This window comes from Triticum aestivum, chromosome 5D (assembly GCF_018294505.1).
Source record: "Triticum aestivum cultivar Chinese Spring chromosome 5D, IWGSC CS RefSeq v2.1, whole genome shotgun sequence".
In the NCBI taxonomy this organism is placed as follows: domain Eukaryota; kingdom Viridiplantae; phylum Streptophyta; class Magnoliopsida; order Poales; family Poaceae; genus Triticum; species Triticum aestivum.
In genome coordinates, this window is record NC_057808.1 from 566,521,678 (window position 1) to 566,541,032 (window position 19,355).

Here is a 19,355-nt window from a genome sequence, read left to right on the forward strand (position 1 = left end):
CCCGGCCGTGCCCGCTCCCCGCGCGTGCCGCCCCGCCCCTTCTGGTCGCGCGCTCGGCCGCGCCTGCGCCAAGCCAGGCCCCACCACACCCGGCAGCGCCAGGCCTCGCCGCGCCCGGCCACGCCCGGCAGTGCCTCGCCGTGCCATGCTCGTGGCGCTCGCCGTGCCGCCCCCGCCGTGGTGTTCGAGCTCGCCCATTGGCCTCCTCGCGTGCTGCGAGCTGCCCTGCCCTACCTGTTACGTGTTTCAAAAATATCAGGGCGGACATATCAAAAATGGATCTGGCTACCGTTAGGCGCACTCACGGACCCAAATGAAAAAGCGGATAAGGACACGTGTACGGGCGACCCAAACGGACAAAAAACGGACAAAATATGTGTCCGTTTGAGTCGCCCGTTGGAGTTGCTCTTAACAGTTAACACTGCCAAAAGCACCTACAGCGAGTGCGGACTCGAGAGTCCACGCCTGTGTACACCCAACCCAAAGCGTACGCGCAGCATTTCCACCGGAGATTGACACGCCGCCTCCCTCCACCGCTCGTCTTCCCGCCTCCGCCTGCTGCTCCTCTGCGTTTCAAGCCAAATCCCCACTTGGAAACCCCAGGCTCGTCGCCGCCGCCGGTCGCCATGGCGCCGCCCCATCCAAGTGCAGAGCCGCCCCTCCAAACCCTAGCCGTGACCCGACGGCCGACGACGAGTTCAATCTGGATCTGCTCCGCGCGGCCAGCGAGGGCGACCTCCGCCTCTTAAAGAGTAGGCATTTCGGATTTCCCCGTTCGTCGCGTCGCAGTGCTGGTGTGGGTGCTGGACAAGAGCAGAATGGATCCCAGGGAGGTGGTGGGGGCGGCCAAGCACCAAGGCGTCGGGGCGGTGCACATCGCCGCCAGAAATGGGAGGCTACCCGTGTGCACGTACCTGGTCGAGGAGCTAGGGGTGGATGTGGACGCCGTCGATAACGAAGGTGCCTCTGCTGCGTGTTCTCTGTCCCTAGCTAAACTAGTATGTCTTGTCAGTCTACTTCCAGGTGTATTGGCTCGTATTTTGTGCTAGACTTTGAATTTGTATTTGAAATAGGTTCTCCATGCTACAAATTTTGTGACATATAGTTAACATTTTATTACTCCCTCGCATTTTATTAATTTATTACTCCCTCCAAGGCGTCGTGGAGCTGCGACAATTAATTTGGATCGGAGGGAGTAATTAACTTTAGCCCAAACTAAAGAGAGGCTTAATAAACCCGGACGGAGGGATTAATGATTGGAAAACAAATCAATTTTACTATTATGACATTTGTATGCAACTAATTTGGGGATACGGACATGCTCCGACAGGAATTTATTTATTCGAATTATTGATCCCGGTATTTTTCTCATTGACACGCTTGGTATATCTAACGCCTCTGTTCTGGGCAATGATTGGTGGAAGGATGGATACTATGAGTTATCTTCTTGATCATGGGGCCAATCCACACAAAGTTGATGACCGAGGGTTCAACCCACTTCATCGCGCTGCTCGAAGAGGTACTAATTATCTGGCAGCACATGGGCATTTTTCTTCCAGTACCTTACAATATTGTTCTATTATGATATATTCTTATGTGTGTTGGAAAGAGAGTATGTACAAGTTGGTATTTGCAACAGACTGTGGTATCTACATCAGGAAGGGCAAAGTATTCACATTGATTTCCTTGCAACAGATGGTGGTATCTTATTTGGGAGGGGCAAAGTATTCTCATCGACATTGCTTACGATGACAAAGATAATAATTCATAATTTACCTCCTACATCAAACCATCTACTAGTTTCTTGCTTTTATTTGACTTTTGACATAAAATTATGTGCCTTAGTTTCTTGCTGGCATTTCACAGCCACGTTGCTTCCCTGACCGAATGTAAGGAAACAGGGTTACCTTCACACCGATAGTTAAACTGATATGAAGTTGACAACAGCCAGACCTTTATAAAGTGACCTTCTTAGTCTTAGGGCCTCTTTCATAGGAGGTATTCTATTGTTGCCTGGCTAGAATTCGTCTGACAAAATGTCATGGTTTTAATTGTATATGAGTAGGATAACACATTAGTGCCATTTGTTTTCTTATGTGATTTCTTTAGGATTTGAAAGTCGCCCATTTTCCCATATTCTGCCCCCTTGTTTGTTTGTAACTATTCCTCAGCATGTAGTTTTAATTAGTGTGGATCTTGGATCATATTAATTTCCCCCCATCACACAACACAATCAGTTGTACGCTGCAATTATTACCTGTTGGATTCTCTTTTCATCTTTTTTCTTTACTCAGGAGACCCTGAAATGGTGGAACTCTTGCTTGCAAAAGGAGTTTCTGTTGACCCAGTATCTGCTAGTGGGACACCATTGCATATCGCTGCCTACAATGGGCATGATGAAGCTATGAAAATTTTGTTGAAACACAACGCGGATGTAGGTTTAACAATATACTATTTCCACGTTTAGTGTCCTTTTGGCTAGCTGCATTGTTCTCATGTTTCATTTGCTTGGCTGGTTGTGTTGAGTCCACTCTACCGCTTTAAGTCTAGAGTTGTAAAGTCCGAGGGCAATTATGAGCTAACTCATACAAAAAAAATAGCAGTTATCCAAGATCATGCCTTCATAGCAGAGACTAAGTGCACTCTGTTAACTTTTGTTTAAATTCTACTAACACTGCATTCTCAAAGAGATGTGGCCATTATTGGCAAGAGCTATGGTTTCTTGATTTCAGAGAAATCTAGCTATGCGCTCCCTCCATTCCAAAATACCTGTCGTGGTAATTATTTTGGAACGGGGGAAGTAGTACATAAGCCATAGCTTCTTTGCAGCTCCATCCTACTTGCTTCTTCAATATAGGGTCAACTCTACATGCTATCATGTGTTATCTAAATGCCAGTTTTAAGGGGATGGCAGCTTCCTGAATTTGTATCCCCTCTAGTAATTCATGATCATAGATGCTTTTCTTTCATATACCTTTAGTCCTTTTGGTGGCTCTTGCTGGGTTCATCTCTAGGCTCTAGCCTACCCAGCTTCCTTAGGAATAAACGGGCTGCTGTTATTTTTGTACATCTACTTTTAAGTGACACATGGGACTGAAAAAATGGTCTAATTGCTAAAAATGGCAACTAAGGCATTAATGCTTAATATATCATTCCAGAATCTCTTGTTGATACATGTTTGCTTTTGCAATGCCATCGAAATGTTTTTTTATTTTTATTTTACAGAAGGCCATACTACAGCAAATGCATTCTTTATTCTATTTGTCTGTTCTTTCCTAATCTTTCCTCAGTATAGTAACTCGTGTGTTATCTGTTTCTCACTAGTGTAACAAGATAGTACCTGGTGCTGAAACCCTTCTTCTTGCTGCAATAGCGGGTTCCTCAGTGAAATGTGTCAAGCTCCTGGTCGAGGTATCGTGTTTGCAGTCTCATTTTCATTGTGTTAGGCCTTAGAATTACTTAAGGCAATTTTGGTTCAATGCTACATTTTTTCACTATAGTAGGTTTGACCTTCTTTAATGGCAGCTCTACACTAATGATTTCCACAAGAAAGCGTCTAATCGGCAATGAACCAAACATCCCATAGAGAGGTATTGTAGAAACTGATTTTGTAGTAATATTTTTTTTGCAGGCTGGTGCGGATGTCAATGACGGTCTTATAACCCCTTTAGTTGCTGCTGCTACAAATACTGCATGCTTGAAATACTTACTGGAAGCTGGTGCCAACCCTAATGTTCCTGACAACGTAAGATTTCTTTACCTCTAGCTTTGCTATGGCATGGCAATTGGTTGAACATTGCAACTGCTGTTCACACACGAGAATACTATTGAAAGGTTTTCATGATTGGGATCTGCATCAAATCATAGATATTTTAACAGTTTTGATAGCGGGATCTAAGATCCACTGGATTATCAAATAGGATATTTTCTCAACCTGGCACATCTTTTAACAGTGAATTCTCATAGCTGGTGCCTCTCCCAAACACCCCCAATCTACCCCTAATTCATGGAGCTGGAATTAGGGGTAGATTGGGGGGTGTTTGGGTGTGCATTTTGTTTGTTAGGTTTAAATCATCTTATTTTAGCCTACATACTTCAGATCCTACAAGAATCCAAGCATTGGAGCTCTCCCAAACAGGTCCAAAGATTCTTGCTAGGATCAAATCGTTCCACTCAATCCAAGATCCTAGAATCTTATATTTAGACTGTATGGTGTAAAACATGCCTTGGCTGCCTTCATCTATCCATTAGTTAACTCAAATGCACTGACCATTGTGTTATAAATATTTCCATGATCTTAATACATCCTGACAAATGCACACACTCACCTTTCTGAACTGCACTAGAACCAATGAGGTGCTGGCATTGTCATTTCTTGTTAGGTCTGTTCTATCTATTACTTGAAGTACCAACCTCTTAGCATTCCATGACACGTAACTAACTTGATGGCACCACCATCTTAGTTTAGGCTGGTGTGGTGCAAATAATCCAGATAGAATGATTGAAATGGGGGCCTTTACATAATAAAAATACATCTCTAGTATATACATATCTTTAACCATGTAATGCTTTGATTTCTTTTATCATGTAGCTCTTCAATAATGTCGTAAGTATCGCTAAGTTGACATTGTTTTACCATTTTTTGAATTTTTTCATATCTCGTAGGAGTTAGTTGTACATTTACAAGATTACACTGTACCAATGTTTAAGGACTCAATGTCATTGTCGAAGGAAGATTTGTAAACAAGACAACTTAGAATCTTGTTTCGAGTCGAATCAGGGATGTCAGGTTGCGGTCTGAACAAGGGGATGCTAGAAGGAAGGGGTTTGGAGTGTAAATGGCAAACATGGTTCTTTGATGGTCATTCTATTAATTAGTTCTCATTTTTATAAATTATCTAAACCATTTTTTTATCTTACTAATGATATAGTAAGATAAACTCTTGCCTTCTTCGTTTCCATTCCCCTAGCGTTTCCGGAAGTGATTTTCTGAAGTTAAACTTTGTTTATAACAGTTTGGTAGGATGCCAATAGAAATTGCTGCACTGGATGGTTCAAGGGAAGACGTTGAGATCTTATTTCCTGTGACTTATTGTATTCCAACTGTGCATGATTGGAGCATCGACGGAATAATACACCATGCAAAGTCAGCGTCTATGAAGCAGGTATTCATTGGACCCTGTTTATTTCATATATCTTCTAGTTTAAACCTGGCATCAACTTTGAATTCATAGTTTCTCGGTTAGAATTACCATACACAAAATTAGCCATGTTTCTTTCGTCTTTTGATCGATGAACACGAATTTTATACATGCTATTGATAATCTTTTAAAAGACTCTTTGGTCGGAGGTGATGGCCTGATAGGGCTTATGAGGTATTATTTGGAATGGAGGCGCAAGAAGCGCCCGGCTTTATAATATAAAGCCTAAACAGGACCAACCAAGTCTTACAACACTAGTTCTGAACATAAAAGTACTGTGGATACCAGCTTACAAATAAAGTTAAGGAACACACAGACTAAAAAGGTTCAGCAGTAGAAACAAGCAGAGACGATGCCCTCATGGATCACTAGGAGGGCCCCCGGGAGCTCGCCCGTGGCAGCCTGTGGTGTAGATCTCTAAGCTTTGCTAAAGCAGCTGCTGCTAGTGCCCTGTCCTTCTCCTTCCCCACCAGGAGCCAAAGCTGAAAGAAAGTTATGCATTTAAAAATGTAGTTGGCAGTCTGACCGAGGATCCTGCGTTCAATCACAAGCTTGTTACGCGAAAACCACAGCACCCAAGCCTGGGCAGCAAACAGATGCCACACAACCCTATGTTGAGCGCCTTTAATGGAAGAGATTAGTTCTAGAATGCGCAGGAGAACTGTGTACTTATGCATTAAGGGGAAAAAAAGGTCGATGACCAGTGCAGTGCAGATCCAGCTAGAGGACTGCCGGACCCCAATTACATAATTTGTTATACAAAGGTTTAGATGTGGATAATTTTGTTGCACTGATCAGATGGTAGGAGATATCATGAGTTCTCGAAATAAAAATTTCCGTGTACTATCAGGAGCAAGACAAGGATCAAGATCTTTCTGAAATCAAACATGGCTGTTCTCCTACTCTTTTATGGCACCATATTACACACTGTTTCTGAGCGGCCGCACCAGCCAAGCACCTATCGCGTTTTAATATTTCAATAGTATATATGTACTGCTTTATACTGGCATTCCTGAGTCTCGATTCCTTTTTTTTTCTTGACCATTTAGGGTGATCATTCAAATGTGAGAAGAATGGCAGAGTTGAAGTCACTTGCGGTTAATTCTCTTAAGAGAAACGATTATTTTTCTGCGGCAACACTGTACAGTGTGGTATGCTACTACACCCTATTTTTCATGTGCAATCTTAAATTTTATATCTGTTGCTTGAAAGATGTTAGGTGAATGGGATCTGGTCTCACATCATTCTTGTCATACATGCTCCCTTTAGAGAGAGTGATCATCTCTTTGCAACTGACAATTACAGTTCGTATCATGCTTTACTTTGAGACGTATCTCTCTTTAATTTATGGATGAAGATAATTTTTATTTCCATAATGCTAGTAAGTTTGATTGTGAGTACCGGACAAGCACTTGCATGTGCCCTTAAACAACATTAGAACTGTTGTTGATTTCTGGGCTGTGGGTTTGGACTCTCTGATGTCTCTACTCAAGGAAGAGTGGAAAATTATTTGCATATACTATATCTTGAACGAGTTTGACGATTGTCTTCACTTCAACATTGTCCTATTTTATACTCCCTCTGTAAAGAAACATAAGAGTGTTTAGATCGCTAAAGTAGTATTTCTTTACGGAGGGAGTACTTGAATTGCTGCTATAAGGAAATTTGCTTGAGTTGACCATATTGTCCTGACCGCTATAAGTTCTAAACTTCTAATTCATCAGAAAGTCGAGGTGTTATTTGTTGCTTTGTGAACTAGAAAGAGTTACAAGCACGTCTTATCAAGACGTGTGATTAATGTTTCTATATAATGATACATATATGTGCGAACTTTGGGCTCAACCTGTTGGATGCAGGCAATGAAGCATGACCGTCATGACGCTACTTTGTTATCGAACAGAAGCCTTTGCTTTCTCCGCATGGGCGATGGGCACAAGGCTTTGCAGGATGCTCTTGCGTGCAGTGAAATGCGGCCTGGCTGGCCAAAGGGCTGGTACCGGCTGGGCGCCGCGCTCATGTTATTGAAGGTGTGATCGAAGATATCTATCTGGTTGTCTAATCTTCTATTGGACTTTCCTCCAGTAGAGGGCTCGTTTCTTGCTTAATAATCTCTCGCTTAATAATTTTTTAACTTACCAAGTTAAGCAAACGTTGATGGATCTTGCTGTAAAAAACCACCAATGGTTAAGGTAGACTGGTATTGTATATATTGCGACCTATTTTAGGGCCTTTTTTGCCTTGCAATTTTCTAAAAATGTAGGAATATGATACGAATGCATGTGCAAAACAGGGGATTAAAAAAAAGAAGGAATTTTGCAAGATTGGTTCATGGGAATAGTAAAAAGGCCGGAATCATAATAAACATGGTCAAATAAAAGTCAAACCAGATGAAAAAGTATTGTTAATGTGATAGTAAGGATTTTACTCTTGTTCTTCATGTGTAAAACATTGAAAAAGAGGTCAATGTGGATAACAAAATTTCTACACTTCCCTTTTGAAACAAAGATCATAAGACCTAGCCTAGTGGCAAAACCATGTGAGGCTTCCTTTACCACCACAATTTAACTTTAGGAGTAAAGTAGTCATCACTAACAACTTGTTTGGTTGGAGAGAAATATTGATGGAAAAATGGGAGTTTGGGAGGTATGAGACGCATAATCCATTGTTTTGGTTGGGAGGCAATTGAGTTGGGAGTCAATTCTCACATTTCTTCGTTGGTCTCTCTGTTAACTAACCGTGTGATGAAGTTTCCTCACAAAATTCTACAACTAATTTTTATTACACACGAGATTTTAATTTGAAACTAATTATCAATTTCTCGAGCCGTTTATATTGGGGGCACTTTTGCCATTTCCAGCTGCTCTGGCACTTCTCTTTTGCTTTATATCTTCTTTTGGTTTGGTGAAGAAAAGTATCAGGAATGCATCAAGCGAGTCAATTGTAGATGGGGTGGATGTTTCTTTTATCTAGTTTGTAATAATAATAGGCAATTACCGATCAATATCATTGGGTTCATCATTGAATATATTTTCCCATCATATAAATTTCTTAGTGTAAATGTTTATATTGTTTTCTGCAAATTTAATCAAACTTTATAAAATTAGACTTCAATCAAATTAATCTACCTAATAATAAAGGGGCTATTGCTTCTGGCGGTATGTCACCGAGCTTGCCCCCAAAGTTGTAAAATATTATCCACCGATGCCACCTATAAGTGATAAAAAAAATGTCTACTTTAAATAATTTAGGAATGCAAAAAAGTTTCAAAAATTAAAAGAACATGAACTTCGAAATAAAATGTTTAATAATTCATAAATATATGTGGACTTAGAAAATATTCGCAATTTTTAAACAAATGTTTGGAGAATCATAAAATTTTCATGATGTTTTAAAAAAGTTCATGTATTAAAAGATGCTGGTAAAATCAAGCAAAATTTTGCCAATTCAAAAAGACGTTATTGAATTGAAAAATATCCTAAAAATTCAAAATCTGTTCGTTATTTACAAATAGTTTATGGATTCATAAAATGTTTGTGGATTCAAAAAATAATCATGCATTTCAGAAAATGTTCGTTAAATCAAAAAATTGGTGAATTTAAAAAATTGTTCTACTAATTTCCAGAAAAATATTCATCGATTCTAGAATTGTTCACCTTATTCACAATTTGTTTTTGAAAAAATGTCCACAATTTTTAAAAAATGTTCACAAATAGTATAAAATGTTAATGAATTCAATTTTTTATGATTTTAAAAATGTTCGATGATCTGCTAAAAATGTTGTGAAAAATGTTCATGATTTCAGATATGCTCATGAGTTTAAAAAGCATTCATAATTTTCAAAAATTGTTCACGATTTGACAAAAGTGAGAGTGATAGTTTATCTCGGTGGTGCAGCAAAATATGGCCATGGCGATTAAAGATCATGAATTTGTTTTCTCTCGCTGCGACGCACGGGTCGTTTATAGAGTAGAAACGAAGGGAGACTTGACACTACGTGAACCTCAGATTTCAAATTAGACTTGACACTACGTTTGCACGAAGGTATTTCCCTTAGTGATGAGACTAAAATTAGTAGACCGACTCCTGCCTGCATCTACTACTATTGCTTCACACATCGACTGCTATCCAGCATGCATCTAATGTATTAAGTTCACGAAGAAACGGAGTAATGCAATAAGAACGATGACATGATGTAGACAAGATCTATTTATGTAGAAATAGACCACATCTTGTTATCCTTAATAGCAACGATACATACGTGTCGTTTCCCCTTCTGTCACTGGGATCAAACACCGTAAGGCCCTGTACAACGGCAGGTGCTTAGACAGCTGCCTGAGAAAAAAAACCCGGTTTTTTCCTTGAGACTGGATTACACGGGTGCTTAGAAAGGAGATGGAAGCAAACTCTTGCTTCGGTGCTAGCCCGGTGCTTGGACAATAACTGCTCCCTTCAAGTCAGTGCATGCATCGGCAGAGGAAAAAAAAGAGCACAGCTAGCACCCCACACCAAGCACTCTACGTTGTGGAGCAACAAAATTATGGAGAAGCAGCACAGCTAGCACCGGCGGACTGGCACCTGCGTTGTACAAGGCCTAAGATGGAACCCATCACAAAGCATCTCTTCCCATGGCAAGAAAAATCGATCTAGTCGGCCTAACTAAACCAAAGATTCAAATGAGAAATACGAGGCTATAAGTAATCATGCATATAAGAGATCAAAAGACTCAAATATCTTTCATGGATAAAAACATAGATCTGATCATAAACTCAAAGTTCACCGGATCCCAATAAAGACACCGCAAAAAGAGTTACATCAAATAGATGTCCCAGAGACCATTGTATTGAGAATCAAAAGAGAGAGATGAAGCCATCTAGCTACTAACTAGGGACCCGTAGGTCTACAATAAACTACTCACGCATCATCGGAGAGGCACCAATGAGGATAATGAACCCCTCCGTGATGGTGTCTAAATTGGATCAGTGATTTCTGGAACTTGGGCGGCTGGAATTGATTTTCGTCAACTCCCCTAGGGTTTCTGGAATATTGGGGTATCTATAGAGCAAAGAGGCGGTGCGGGAGGCCACCGAGGTGGGCACAACCCTCGAGGCACCCAGGTGGGTTGTGCCCCCCTCGGGGCACCCCTCTGGTACTTATTTGGCCCATCCTGTGTCTTCTGGCCTAGAAATTCTCCAAAAAGTTTCGCTGCGTTTGGACTCCGTTTGCTATTGATTTTCTGCGAAGTAAAAAACAAGCAAAAAAACAACAACGGGCACTGGGCACTATGTCAATAGATTAGTCCCAAAAAGATGATATAAAGTTGCTATAAAATAATTGTAAAACATCCAAGAATGATAATATAACAGCATGGAACAATCAAGAATTATAGATACGTTGGAGACGTATCAATATGCCCTAGATTCACCTTTATGGGATACCTGGTTCTGCGAAGAGCACGACGTGCGACGACAGTTGTATTTTGCCGGCCATCCACAGAGCCCGCCACGGGCGCGCGCTCCCAGCCCCCGCCACCACTTGCTCCGATGACCGCCGAGGAGGAGGAGGAGCTCATGAGGTTGGTGATGGAGGACTCCGTACACACCCATGACGAGCCCCAATGGCAGGGCCTCGAGGAGATGATGGCCCTCTCTGTGGCCGGCGACGTCGCCAACCCGGAGCTCAACACCGTCGTCAAGGAGGAGGCCATGGAGGACGTGCGCGAGGAGGAGCTGGCGGCATGAAACTCGGCCTTGGTCGGGCAGTCCTGGTCGTGGGCTGATACGGTGCCGTGCACGCCGGAGTGGGTGGACGCCGACCCATTGTCACCCTCAATGCCAAGAGGGGACATGCGTGTCCGTTTTGCTGATTCAAACAGATAAAATCCGGACCAAACGTACATCCGTTTGGTGTGGACGGTTGGAGTTGGCCTAAATCCTTTGGCCCTGATCGGGATTTCAAATTTCAAATCAAGCCCTCCCCCCTCTTGCCCATCCCCAAAACCCTACCACTCCACTCCTCTCGCGCGCTCCCCGACCGACCGATCCGCCATGGCGGCGCCATCCCGCTTCCCCTCCGCGGTAAGCGCCTCCCCGCGCCTCGACCGGGCGCAGACCGAACCCTAACCTAACTAAATCCGCTCGCTCACTTCCCCTCTCTTGGACGCGGCACGCGCTCCTCCAGGCGGCGTACAGCGGCGAGCTCCGCCTCCTCAAGAGTGAGCCCCTCCCTCCCGATTTCGGCCCCGGGCTGTTCGGCCTTCTCCCGAGTCCTGATTTTTTTTTCGGGGGGCGGCTAGCTGCAGGGCTGGTGCGGGCGCTGGATAACGGCAGGGGCCGCCCCAGGGAGGCGGCGGAGGCGGCCAGGGAGGACGGGGTCGGGCCGCTGCACCTCGCCGCCGGCAATGGGCAGCTGGAGGTGTGCCGCTACCTGGCCGAGGAGCTGCGCGTGGATGTGGACGCCGCCGATGACGAGGGTCCGTTTTCTATCTTTCAGGCGACGTGCTCTGTTTTCTGTTTTAGGGAAATCGCCTGGTGCCATATCGTTTGCTGTGCAGTGGTGAACCGGTGTCTTGCTGCTGTGCATAGTTCACAAGATCTGTATAGGTTCCAGATATGATTTTACTGATGAGTTCAGAGTTCACAGGACAGGGGTTGCTATTTGTTCTCTTGTTTGTAGGATATATAATTATAAATATACGATACATGTCCTATGCGATGTTTAGACTATTGATGTTTGTTGAAATATTGATTCTTATTAACTTCCTGGTAATTATTGTTTAATTTACATGCTAACAGGCTACAACTTTTTCCCAATATGTTGCATAGATATTATTGTATTTGTTTCGGTGTGATGCCCAGTCAAATATGTTTGCCACTATGAGAAGCAGATAGAAAGAATGGAGCCATCAAATATTAGTATTACCATTGTATATCTGTGGAGGTTCAGTTTGATGTTCTGTTGTCATTCAATAATGTGGTAACTGCTCTAGTTAGTTGCCTTGTGTGTTCATAGTTTTTTTTAAACGTTATGCATCTACCTCCAGTGAGAATATTGACTGGAGAGAATATAAGCGATTCACTTCCGGGTAGAGTATCGCAGCCTCAGTGCCACTTATCATCAATGAACCAAATTTTGTCATGTTAGAGAACTTAGATGCATGCTATGTTTTGTTCTTTTACTGGAATTATAAGTTGCTGTCGGGTGGTGCTAATGTCAGAGAAGAGGTTGAGTTGCGTGTTTGGTGGATTTTCTGAAAACGACTTGTTGTTTTTCAGGCTGCCTTTCGCGCCAGCGCCAGAGGAGTCACTGCCCCAACCCGGCGATCCAGCGGAGCACGAGGACGTATCCAGGTGCAGCGATGCCGACGGGAGCAGCATGTTGTCCGTGGGGAAGAGGTCGAGGTCAAAGTTGATCCTAAGGTACTTGTAGGATAGGTATTCAGTCAATTTTATCATCTTTAGGGCCTATTTGGTTTGCTGCCGCAGTTTGCCACATCTTAGGCAGCCAAGTTTGGCCTAAGCACAACAAACTTCTCTTTAGCAGGACACAAATGTCAGTGACTATCTTCAGGGCCAATTTTTGCCATGGTTGTGACAGACATTTTATCTGCCACAAAAAAACTGTGGCGGCCACAGTTGTAGAGGAAATAGTGGTAAACCATGGCAGTGAACCAAATAGTAAACCGTTATGTCTGCAACCAGGGGCGGAGCCAGGATTTGGACTTGAGGGGGGCGAAAGACCGATGTTCACAGAAGTCATTGAACATCACGATATTTTAAGTCTGACGATAGCGTGATGAAAAATCATAAAAATATTTATTTCGAACTACAAAAGAATATTACATTTCTATTCACTTAAATTGAGCGCTACGACCTACAACTTTGAACAAGTGGATAATGTGAAATTTCTATGCCCCTTACCATTATTGTCAATCCTGTAATGTCGAAGAAAATCATGTTCATTTTGTTTCTAAAACGTGTCTTGTCTAGTTCCATAGACGAAAAAGTTTGTTCAGTTGTCGCTGCTGACACTGAAAGATTTATGACCAACCGGAGTAATCTATCAACCATTGAGTATGTGGTAGTTTTTAATTGTTTTAGTATCCAACAGTCAGATCGTGAAAACGAGATTTTCAGCTCTAGATAGTTGCAAACATCCAGCTAGAAATGGACAAGTTCATACTCTAGTTGAGTCCGTTCTTGACGAGAAAAGACTTCATGATAAGAAAAAATTCCACCATTGTGCATATATTGGACACATCAAATAAGTCATGTTGCGACCACATGGTATATGGGTGGTAAGCAACTTCATATTTGAAATTGAGTTGTGATGCGTTAGGTTAATAGATTAAAAAAACTCATGTGTGGATCCAGAAGATAAATGACGCTAATTAAAAAGACTAAGATCACAATTCACAAAAAATAAACAATAATTATTAATAGCTACTGGTGCGTAGTGGTACCTGCTGCCAACATATTCAATCCTGGTCACCTGGCTAGCGACCTCTGGCTGTAGTCTGATGATCTGATCCACCGGCATGTAGTCAATCGTATGCGGATAGCGGGCTGTAGAGGGTAGATTAGTGGATGGCTGGATGGAGTCGTCATCGTGGCGACCAGGATGGCTGCTGCGGCAACCGTAAACGCCCTAGCGCGACACGCACGGCGGCGACCGGCGACAGCAGCCCTAAGCGATCCAGAAGAACGCAAACGTAGATCAATCGATCGGATCGATTAGATTGCCCATAGGGCAAACAATAGCCGGCGCGTACATATCCCTATTGGGCTCTGGGCCTCTGGTCATCTATATTCGGCGTATAGTTCAATGGATAAATTGTATACGGGCTAATGATGCGATTAGCTGCGGCCATTAGCAATGTACAGTACACAGCCTGCTAAAATTTGTTGAGGGGGGCGAGCGATTGGCAGGGGTCTAGCCCCTGCTCGCCCCCCCTTGTCTCCGCCCCTGTCTGCAACTTTGCATTCTTTTTGTAGCAACTTTGCACCAGGTCCTTATCCACGAATCATTGCATATGTGCCTCCAGTTTCTTCTAGAATTAATCTATATTCAGTATCGAACAGTCTGGTTGGATTCTTGCTGAATGTAATTTTAGGCTGAAAACATGAGTCCGCATTTTGTCCAGTGACACCACATGAAGCTTAAGTTGACTAATGACTTGGCTTAAAACAATTTGACCGTTCTACACTTTATCAAATGCTTCCACATGAAAATATATTAATCAAATGCTATATTTGGCTGTCCTTTCTAAACGAGTTATTAAAATATTGGAAAATATGTTACTAGTAAAGAAATATTTCGAATATTTTAAATCAGATTTGTATCTTATGTTTGCTTTAGGTAATCAGGGATGAAACGTGTCAAATTGAGGCAATTTCAATTTAGTTATATTTTTCTTTGATCCTTCTTTTCTTTCTTTTGCTGACTACTCTTACTTGATATATTTGGTCCTGTTTGAAATGGATAAATTTGGTAGACAATTTGCAGGAATTACACCTATTTGGCTATTTATGTGAAAGTCAAGTCATGAAATTCCAGTGTTTCATACTGGGCATACTAAGGGAGTGATGGCAACTTGTTTTTTATCTTGTTAGAAACTTTCATCTACTATGTGCAGAAGAGGGAGGTTTTTATTGTGGCATCATCTTAAATCTTAAGATTATATGGAAAGTAAGAGATGAAAGGGGTTGCACACTTACACTAGAAAAATATTTGTGAGGTAAAATTTATGAGGTGGCTATATTGCTGGTTTTTAAAGTTTTCATTGATATTGGAGCCTAATACCCAATAATATTTACTTCCTCTGTATTATTGATTGGTATGGGAGCCTAATAGCCCAATAATATTTATTGCAGTACTGAGCACGGACGCAGGATGATGTATGATTGGAAGTCTAAACTTTATGCTTATACAATATGGATTGTTGATAGTCAATATTTTTGCCAAATCAAAACCATGTTTCCCCAAACATTTACAGAACAGCCCTATGTATTTCTTTACTATTATAGCATTTTTCTATTCATTACTCATGTCTCCATCTTATTTGATACGTATTATTTATGGTTCAGGACGAACAAGTGAATGAAAGGAAAATATCACAGTTGAAGTCATTTGCGAGTAAAGCAATCGAGAGAAATGATTACATTTCTGCATCAGCGTTCTATACCAAGGTAAGTTACAGCGCCATATTCTGTATTCTTCTTTTCCTGTTTCTAATTCTTTGAGAGAAAATAATGCATGTGAACATGCATGTTTTCAAACAGTCTTCAAACTATGGTTGAGTCACCAAATGGCAAGGCCTAGTTATTGAGAAGGAAACTTGACCAATGGCATTGTCAAGGGATAACTATCTGGAAAAATATGGCTAGAATGATTGGAAAGGGATTAGGTTATTTTAAGGGGAAGCTATGGCCAGAAGACGCGACACCTAAAACTAGGCTCTTACCTTATCTCTGCCTTATTCTAAATTAAATAGAATCAGTTGTTCTTTCTTCTCTTAACCTATCCAAATGCTCCTGAACTTTCTTACCTCATGCTAGGTGACCAATCCCCCTAGCCAGCTATGCTCCTTGTGCACCAGCCCCATCATGCGTCCATGCCCTTGCTGGTGGCCCGATTTGGCTGCTGGTGTTCTAGCAGGAATTTGTCCTTTCCCGGTCATAACAGTTCAACTGGGAAAAACTAGATTGAATTTTTCTAGACTGTGTTAGGATCATTTGCTATCAAAACGGGAATATTTACTAATGGGGCGGGCTTTGCAGAGGATAGAATTGTCTGACATGATCCTTTACACAGGACCTGTGTTTGGGCATCTTTTATTTTTCAGCGCCAATGAGTCGTTTTTGGACGTTAACATTACTCCAGACACATTTACCACGAAATAAAAACTTCTAAAAACCCACCAACTGTTGGAACTACAGGTTGCCAGTGAACCTACTGCTTGATTGGTTGGCTCACGCAAACTGTACGTCAACACCAGTATCAAGACCAGTATCACTAACTTATGTGTGTCGTACTGTCTTATTGTGTCTTGCAGTTGTAAAGGATCTTGCCTGACCCCGCAAAAAAAAGAGCAAAGGATCTTGCCTGAGATAAAATCCAAATAATAGCTATGTTGTGTCTCTCTTTTTGTTGTGCCATCTTGCTTCAATAGAATGATAGTGAAAAATAGAATCTTGTACTTCAAAAGTATCTTATCTCCCATCCCTGTCAACTCGAAAGCCACTAAGCAATCAGTACAAGACAACTGGTCTAGCCTAGATCCCAAAAAAACGTCATAAGGGGGCTCATTTTGCTTCTTGCTCTTCCTTATTTTCATGGGGGTTTAGGAAATAAGAAAGTAGAACTTATTTGGTCTGCAATTGTCTTATATTTCAGTACTGTGCTGTATTTAATAAATTATACTCCCTCCGTTCCTAAATATAAGTCTTTTTAGACATTTCAAATGGACTACAACATACGGATGTATGTACACATATTTTAGAGTGCAGATTCACTCATTTTGCTCCGTATGTAGTCACTTGTTGAAATATCTAAAAAGACTTATATTTGGGAACGGAGGGAGTATATGAAAAAGCTTCTTAGGTTGACTTTCTTTGCAAGAGAATTAAGGTATTTGCATGATTCATTAATATCTTGCACTACTAGTCAATGAGCAGCCATTTGCAGATTTCCCATTTGCAAATTCGTATCTGTGTTTGATAGTCGGCAAATCTTCAACTTGTTGGATGCAGGCAATAGATGTTGACCCTAACGATGCAACCTTGTTCTCAAACAGGAGCCTTTGTTGGCTCCGCACTGGTGATGGACCAAAGGCTCTGTTGGACGCTCTTCACAGCAGAGAAATGCGGCCTGACTGGCCAAAGGCCTGCTACCGGCAGGGCGCAGCTCTGATGTTACTGAAGGTGGGGTTGAAGGTCCCACCTGCTACTTTATTTGACGAATGCAAATTGTTTGTAATAATTAATTTACAAGGCCATCATTCATTATCAGGACTACAAGAGCGCATGCGAAGTGCTTCTTGATGGATTCAAGTTGGACCCAGAAAATGCCGAGATGTGCATTACGGTATCCATCTACCTAACCCCTTTTTGCATCATTGCATGCATGCTTCGGCACATGTCATTGTTAGTGATATATTGGGAACATGTTATCCTGACTTCTGCTCTTATGTGCTTACTAAACACTTGACCAATGGTAGTATCGCTCTATTTCCTAGATTTGTGGCATGTGCCCTTTTTGCACCCCTCAGTGAGAGAAGTTTCATGTTCTGTTATAGAAGCAAGCCTTGTGACCGTATTGTTTGTAGTCTTGCATGCATTATCCACACCGATGATGATTGTGGGTATTATGTGCAGGGAAGCGATGGAATCTTTGAAGATATCAAAAGGCAACACCAAGGCAACATGAGCTGAACTTGAGCTTGCACTTGTGTTGACGATGGATGAAGACCAAGTCACCTCTCGTGAAAAAAAAACGCCATCCTCTATTCAACTCAAGTCATGACCGGTGAAATATTGCAAAGCCTTTTTTCATTGTGAAGTTGCTTTCTTGCACTAGTGTGGAGCAATACATGCTCGAGATGTTTGAATAACTTGCTTGGTGGATAATGGAAGTGCTCGTTTGTTATCTTTACTGACTGTCCGGTAATGTTGGTAGCAAATGACTTGATTTTTCGCTTTCTCGTATACGTCTGTCATCTGCGCGTGTGCATATGTATGTATGGATCCTGACGACGAGCTTTCCTTGCCTTGGTTGCCACAGCTCCACTTGGTCGCAATGGCAACATCTTGTATGTGCAATGGTGAATAATACCTTAATTTTGAGGGTACGCTATTGTGTGTCTACTCTGGAGGTACAAACGTAAGTAATGTTAATGCTGGAAATGAATTATGGAAAGGCGAGATTTATTAGACTTACAGTGTAGGCGCATGGACATTGGGTGATGTCAAGAAACTAGAGGTACAACCTTGAGTGGCTATGAGTAAGTCGGTTGGATGACTGTGAGAACTTGAGGAGGATCTTGGAATAACCTGATTATGAAATTTACTTGACATGCTTTATCTTCCTCATACTGTACTTATTTCAGCCATTAATCTTGCTACATAATTTGATAGGAAATGGTAGCTAGTATTGATATCGTAGTTGATGCATGCTTCAATGCCATGGATTGCTTTGCTTAAGATATCTGTTATATGGTTGACTTGAGAATACATTCAAAGTAATGGCTTTATACGTGGCCAGATTTAACAGTGGATGATCCGTCTTCCACTAGCGAGAAGCCGGAGCGTTCGTGCGCTAGGAGAGTAACCCACCAGACCCCTTTGGACTGGCGTCACTCCAAGGTCATGCTACCGTAAAAGATATTTTCCGCTGCCTCGGTCTTTGTAAAGTACCATCTTATGGCTATGTTGTATTATTCAAGAAACAATGGCTTACAAATCTAGATATGCCTGTGTTTATAGTACATGTTGTAAACGCTCGCCCAGCGTGTCCTGGGCTGGCGTGAGCAGCCGTTGACGGAGCGTGGCCTCCTTCAGCTGCGGGCCACTACCCTGTCTTAGTCGTGTCGTGTTCGCCGAGGGCCTCGATGTTCAAGCTTGCGCTTGTTACATTCGGAGCTTGTTAGTGGCTCTTTTGGTGTCTCGTATCTTTACCGTTCTTGCAGTTTTTTTTAAGGGATTCTTTTTCTTTTGTTGTATGGCCTGATGTATGCTCGGAATGTTGCTTCATAATATAAAGCGAGGGCAACCCTTTATTGTCAAAAGGGAAATGAAAGTTCTTTTTAATATTTTGACAAAAAATGGAAGAAAAGAAAACAATGAGATAAGATTCCATTCAGAAAGATTTTATCTCCAACCGGGCAATGGATTGTTGGTTAACTCATGAAATGAGCCGCGTCATGAAATGAGCCGCGTCTAGCATATAGGAAGATCTGTAGTACAATCCCGAATTCCCAATCAACTAAAGCGTGTGGTAAGTGGTAACTCGTAACGAATCACAATCGCATCCCTTTCTCGCGGACTCACGATCTGAATTTCTTCCAACAATGTTGCGATCCTTCATCGCCCGATCTCAACCCCTTCTCTCCCACCTCCGGTGGCGAGCAGCTGCCAAGCCATGGATCCTTCCATCACGTGC

At 42.1% G+C, this 19,355-nt stretch overlaps 2 protein-coding genes across 2 annotated transcripts; both read left to right on the forward strand.

The window, feature by feature from the left end:
- The first annotated feature begins 550 nt into the window (after positions 1 to 550).
- LOC123121256 (uncharacterized) lies at positions 551 to 7,234 on the forward strand. The gene is made up of 6 exons (XM_044541164.1): positions 551 to 1,519; positions 3,325 to 3,411; positions 3,632 to 3,745; positions 5,016 to 5,165; positions 6,251 to 6,352; positions 7,058 to 7,234. The coding sequence occupies exons 1-6, from the start codon at positions 1,454 to 1,456 to the stop codon at positions 7,232 to 7,234; spliced, it is 696 nt and encodes a 231-aa protein (XP_044397099.1). The 5' UTR covers positions 551 to 1,453.
- Positions 7,235 to 14,184: 6,950 nt separating this feature from the next.
- LOC123126291 (heat shock protein sti1 homolog) lies at positions 14,185 to 17,849 on the forward strand. The gene is made up of 4 exons (XM_044546654.1): positions 14,185 to 15,385; positions 16,949 to 17,119; positions 17,208 to 17,282; positions 17,573 to 17,849. Exons 1-4 carry the CDS (start codon positions 15,275 to 15,277, stop codon positions 17,627 to 17,629), a joined length of 414 nt encoding a protein of 137 aa, XP_044402589.1. The 5' UTR covers positions 14,185 to 15,274; the 3' UTR covers positions 17,630 to 17,849.
- The last annotated feature ends 1,506 nt before the right edge of the window (positions 17,850 to 19,355 follow it).